The 6,000-nt window shown below is 47.2% G+C and overlaps 1 protein-coding gene across 6 annotated transcripts in view; it reads left to right on the top strand.

Moving 5' to 3' along the window:
- The first annotated feature begins 855 nt into the window (after positions 1-855).
- KCNT2 (potassium sodium-activated channel subfamily T member 2) overlaps positions 856-6,000 on the top strand; it is a 151,207-nt gene continuing 146,062 nt past the window's right edge. For 3 of the 6 annotated variants that reach the window (XM_055815040.1, XM_055815039.1, XM_055815037.1), the window contains exon 1: positions 858-1,030. In XM_055815040.1, coding sequence (XP_055671015.1) covers positions 936-1,030 — 95 coding nt within the window. In that variant the 5' untranslated portion in view covers positions 858-935. Of the gene's footprint in view, positions 1,031-6,000 lie in introns of all 6 variants that reach the window. The other 3 variants (XM_055815041.1, XM_055815042.1, XM_055815038.1) reach the window with 2 other exon arrangements.

Below are 6,000 nucleotides of genomic sequence, written 5' to 3'. Positions count from 1 at the left end.
TGGTGAAGGAGCCCCAGGACGGACACAGAGAGGGGCTGGGGCCGAGCCGGTGCCCGGGGCGTGCAGCTGCTCCTCTTGCCAAGTGCCGCGACGCGGGGACGGACTCGGCCACAGCGCCCCCCGGCCCCGAACCACCCCTCTCCTGCCGCCCGTCTGCGGCGCTGCTGGCGGCTCCCCGGGCCGGCCGGCAGGGCCCCCCGTGGGCAGGGCTCCCCCCTCCGCCCCGGCAGGGCCCCCCGTGGGCAGGGCTCCCCCCTCCGCCCCGGCAGGGCCCCCCGTGGGCAGGGCTCCCCCCTCCGCCCCGGCAGGGCCCCCCGTGGGCAGGGCTCCCCCGTGGGCAGGGCTCCCCCCTCCGCCCCGGCAGGGCCCCCCGTGGGCAGGGCTCCCCCGTGGGCAGGGCTCCCCCGTGGGCAGGGCTCCCCCCTCCGCCCCGGCAGGGCCCCCCGTGGGCAGGGCTCCCCCCTCCGCCCCGGCAGGGCCCCCCGTGGGCAGGGCTCCCCCGCTCCCCCCGCGGCGGCTCCGCGCGGCGCCGGGCAGCTCTTTGTTGTCAGCCGCGGCGGGCAGCGCGCGCGCCTCCGCGTGCGCGCTCGCTCGGTGGGCGCGCGGCGGGCCGCTCCCCGGCACCTGCCCCCCCCCCCCCCCCCCGCGGCGCGAGGCGAGGCGGGACTTTCAGCCCGGCGACCGTTAACCGCCGCTCGCCCCCAGCAGCGCGAGCCAGCCCCGCCCCGCCCCGCCGGCCACGCCGGGCAGCGCTCCCGCCGCCTTTGTGCGCGCAGCCCCCGCGCCCGCCTGCGGGGCCGCCTGCCCCGCCCCGCGCCCCGCCCCGGCCCGGCCCCGCTCGCCCCGGCCCCGCCCGCCCCAGCCCCGCACGCCGCGCCGGGCTCTTTCCCCACCCCGTGCGGGCGGGCGGGTGGCCGCTGCCCCCTCCGGGCAGGATGGTGGACCTGGACAGCGAGGTGCCCCCGCTGCCCCCGCGGTACCGCTTTCGGGACTTGCTGCTGGGCGACCAGGGCTGGCAGAGCGACGACAGGTGAGCGCACGGTCCGTGGGCGCGGGGGGCCGCGGTGGCAGCCCGGGAGGGAGCGGGGCTGCTCCCTGGCCGGCGCCCCCTGCCGCAGAAGGGCGGCCCGGGGTGGTCCCGCGGAGCGCCGTGCCCGTGTGTGGGCGCGCACCGGCCGCGGGAGGCCGGGCCCGGTGCAGAACTTTGCCGGGAAGGGGACGCGACGGCGGCGGGGGGCTGCGGTGCCCCTCCCCGTAGCGGGGGCGAGTCGCGGCCGGCGCCCCTCGCCGAGGCGCTGGGAGCCGCGCAGCCTCGGGGCCCGCTGCCTCTTGCCCCCGGCTGCGGGCGGAGGGGGAGCGGGACAAGTTGCGCCACCGGCTCCGGGTGATGAGATGCGGCGCGGGGGAGCCCCAACCAAACCAGCTTGTGCCACCGGTCCGGAGGCTGGCGGCCGGCGGCGCGGGGCGCGTTTGCTGTTCGGTATGCATGCTGCTTTACATACGGTTCCCTTTCATGCAAGGATCCTAGGCTTGGGTGTAACTACATTAATTTATTCCTTTATCAATTATTTCAAGGACTGTCACCATCTTCAATTACAAACCGATAGAAAAAGGTGTATGTTTGTGTCAAGTCACATAATGCCTTTAAAAGAAAAAAACAAAACACCACCAAACCCGTGATACTAAAACAAACAAAAGAACCAGGGATGTGTGTTTAATTTCAAAAAGCTAAATGAACAGTATTCATGACCACCCCCAGCACCATGCTACTTTATTTGACCGTAAAACCTGGCTTGTCAATTACATGATCCCATCCTGCAAAATTATGTGTGATCCATTGTTTTAGTAACAATTGTGGTCAAATGACAGAAAAGCAAAATTAGCTAGTAATATATAATGGCACATTGGGCCGATTTTAATTCAGTATGTTTACATTGTCGGAACGTGCGTTTAACTTGGCAGTCAAAAACTTTGTTTTTAATGCTGGTCTACATCATTTACATTTAGCTACTTTCCTAAAGAAAGATGGATTCTCATTGATTAGTAATCAAATGATAATGCAGATATGTGACTAATCGTTAACTCGGTTCAGGAGAATATGCTATACTTTGAAGCAATTAAATTCTGTCTATTTCTGAGAGTTATGAAAGGGTGAATGAAATCTTAAGATAGTCACAAAAAATGAATGCTGTTGGTTGCAAATGACAGCATTGTAACTACATAATGGAGAGTTAAGAGAGTATGTTTATCATGTTCTATAGTTTAAAAAATAATTAAACCATAAGTTTATTCTGTATTCATAAATTAATGATCACAGTATTCTTTGAGATTTTAGAAAATGTAGATCTTAGCATCTTACATCTACATTTTATTTTCTACTGGAATGGGAAAAAAAAAACCCCTTTCTTTTTCATCAGCTTTATTTAGCTAGGGTTTTGATGCCTAAAATAAACAAAATATTCTTTATTTATCTTTTTGGACCACTCTATGGCTTAACACTTTTTCCAGCTCTAGTTGAAACTTCTGTCAAGTGCTTCCCTGATACAAGTTGTTTGACTTGAACTTTATATTACCTTCAATGGCAGAAGCACAATCTGGTCTCTAATAAAATAGTGTATAAGCAGCTGCACAAACCATAGCATCTATGTAGCTATAGAAATGTCTATTTCAAGTCTCTGTGTACTTAACAAAATGGAAACAAATAATCCTTAAAAAATATTGATAGCAGAAATACAGCATGACAGTTGTATAGAGCATGGTTATTGTTGGAAAATTGTAGCAAACCAGTACTGGAAGATGAATAGTAACTTTTAGTTATTTCATTAATATTCGTACAAGCATTACAAGAAAGATCTCTAGCACATCTGAAATATAGAAGATGAACCCAGGAATGAAAATAGATAGTGGACATGGCTTTGTAGATCTTCAAGTATTGTCCTGTGCTGAGGCTGGACACAGGTGCACTGTGGCAGGAAGGCTGGGCAGTTGCTTCCCCACAATGCAATCAGGATTGTTTTACGTGAGGCTGTGACAGCAGCAGTCTCTCCTCCAGCTCTGCAAGTTACCATAGCAGTTTCTTTTGATAATAGCTTTCCAGTAACTGAACAAAGTCCACTCTTAAAAAAATCTTGAGTATTTTTTGGCCACCTTACAATAGGGTCTTGTCCAGATTCTTGTTTTTCTCTACTGGAGGATAACACTTTTAATATAGAAATATTAATCTAGTCCCATGTTGCTGGTATTTTGCTACTATCCATTATAGAAAAAGCGTATGTATTCTGCATAGAAATAGAACGTTTAGTGTGTTAGACATACTTTCAGGAAATATTTAATTAGAAAGACTGCAGACCTGTGGGGCCCCTGAGATCAGCTGCTTATTAATTAGTGATTATTAGTATTACACACTTATAGGTCTTATTTTTAATTGTTTGTATTTTTTTTGTCATTTCTTTGCACCCCTGTGTAAGTGGTTCAAGTTTGGTTTTGGCAAAGCATATCTTTTGTATTCTGTTGTAGTAAGTGTACATGCAATATAGCTAATGCCAAAGGTGTCGCTTGTAGTCCCTTCAGACATTAACTATGAATGGAATATCTGAACACTAAAATGCAGTTGAAGTAGCCTTATAGTATGGCTTCACAATGGCAAGAGATCCAGATAGTTAATTTTAGGCGGTTATTGGCCCTTGGCTGAGATGCTGGAAATAGTTGTCTGCATATTTCCAATTCATTGCTACTTCTTAATTCCACTTGCTTTCAACTCCTGCAATCTGATTCATATCAAGGGTTTTCCATGTGTGTGATCTGTGAACTTCAGGTCTGTTACCAGCTGAACTCTTTGTCTTCTGTCTTAGCCCCATTTCCTTTTTGATCTTTCCGGTCTGTTCATCCTTGAGGTCTCTCTTTTTCTCCTTGCATTCTGCTCTTTCTGGAAAGATGCTCACTTTTTGCTGGCTGGGAGGCATATGTTCCATCTCTGTGTTTTCAGATGCTTGTTGATTGTTCAAAGTGGAGAGGAGATGGAATTATTCCTCTCATCTGCCACAAACCTAGGATTCTGTGTCACCAAATGACAGTTTTGATAGAATAGTTTGCTAGTAAGTTGCATGGTAGTATTTAATAATAAATAGGATCAAAATGATACAGACCTCTTTTTTGCTGAAAGATAGATTTCTGACATAAGCATAGTACTCAGTTTTGAAACCGTACTGGTTACATTTCTTTAGGAGGAGAGTTTGATCAGCTGTTTCTTTTAAATGGTCCTGTTCATTTATGAAATGCACATGTGTTAAAATGCTTAGCTCAATGTAATAGGACTCTGATTCAGGATTTTTGTTCTTAAATCTGTACCTGTTTGGAGACAGATTTCTAATCTTATTTTTTTCTTGAGGACTTCTCCTGTGGTTGAGCTTGACTCAGCCTTTTTTTTTTTGTTGTCTAGCTCATGGTCCATTTCTTACCTGTACTTCTCCAGTACAGTAACATCCATCTCCCTGCTTTTGCATTTCTCTCCTAAGAAAATAATTCTACTTGCGTAGTGTAGGTTCCTAACCAACCTTGCACTTGGCTTCAGTAATAGATGGGTTCTGCACTGTTGCATTCCACAAACCACCAAACTGGATTGTATATTTTTCATAAAAGAAGTTGCTGTGTGCAGAAGAACATGATGAATCTTTCGCAAACACATTTATTCAGTAAATAAACTATGCTGAATAATTTATTAACATTCTTGAGTTTGCTGTGTGATTTTTTTTTCCTGAAAAAATTTGGATGTTAAAACCATTTTTTTTTAAGGTTTTTGAAGGACTAGATTTTCAAAAAATCTGTTTCCTTTTGACAACTGTGGAGATGAAGCTTGATGCTTTCAGTACACATGCTTGACCTGGAATAGTTAAATACTCATTTACTTGGAGAGATAACTGAGTAAAAAACTCACCTGTTTTCCTGTCACTATATAAAATATTTAAATACTGCCTGGATCTGAACAGCTTCCGCAGGACAGCATTTAAAAGATCAACCCAGTAGCTACAGCGCGTGTGTGTGTCAAGGGGGTGATCTCTGTGGCAGGTAGGGTAGTGTACCAGGTTTCTTCTGGCCGTGTAAATATCCCGGTCACTGGACTGAGGGTAAAGAGAAGATGGAGTCATTGACTTTTCCACTAATTCTGTAAATAATGCTAATATTCCTTTGTGAATCTCATGGTTTGCTTTCATTATTAGAAAGTATCTGAAACTGAAATAAGCTGTTTTGATTTGCTGGATATTCTGAGGTATTTCTTGACCATCATAATGAAATTTGTCTTTCAGTTTGGCTGCTGGGGAAGGGAGTGGAAATAAAGGGGGAACTCGGTGATTAACACAAGTTATTCACCTGTTAATTCAGTGAGGTTTCACTGAATCACGATTGTAACAGTAAATTATGTAATAAAAACATTTCATAAACCCACTGATCACTAATCCTTAGTCTTACCAGCTGTGTTGAAGACGAGCACAAAAGTAAAAAATATCCTACCTAGTGAATACATGTTTAAAGCTGGTAAATAATTTGTTTCGGAGGCGGGGAGAAAGGAAGATATTTATTTTAGGTTCCCATGTAAGCTTTGGAAAGATAGAATGGAGAGGTTATTCACAAAAAAGTATTTTCTGGTGAGCATACATCATTACCATGTACTTTCAAAATAGCCAAACCACAGGACACTGGAGATGTAAAGAAAGAATTCTAAGTTAAAAATAAAAAAGCGTTTAATTCCGTCAGTATCACTGCTTTTATAGTGAGGTCTGTCATATAAATTCAGTGCTTTGGTATCTTAAACCATTTGTGTACAGATATCTAATCTGTTCTTTAAAAGCTTATTAAGATATAAAAGCTGCATTTGTTTTAGTAAACAGAAGCAAGCCAGGAATGTTTCCCACCATTGAAGCATGTCTGCTTATACTAGTGAGCTGTTCAAATTTCCCTTTGCATGCTTTGGCCATAGCCAGTAGCCCAAACTGGCTTGAACAG

This window comes from Falco peregrinus, chromosome 10 (assembly GCF_023634155.1).
Source record: "Falco peregrinus isolate bFalPer1 chromosome 10, bFalPer1.pri, whole genome shotgun sequence".
NCBI classification, from domain to species: Eukaryota; Metazoa; Chordata; class Aves; order Falconiformes; family Falconidae; genus Falco; species Falco peregrinus.
The sequence above is the reverse complement of the archived record's forward strand: the minus strand, read 5'-3'. Positions and strand labels throughout refer to the sequence as shown.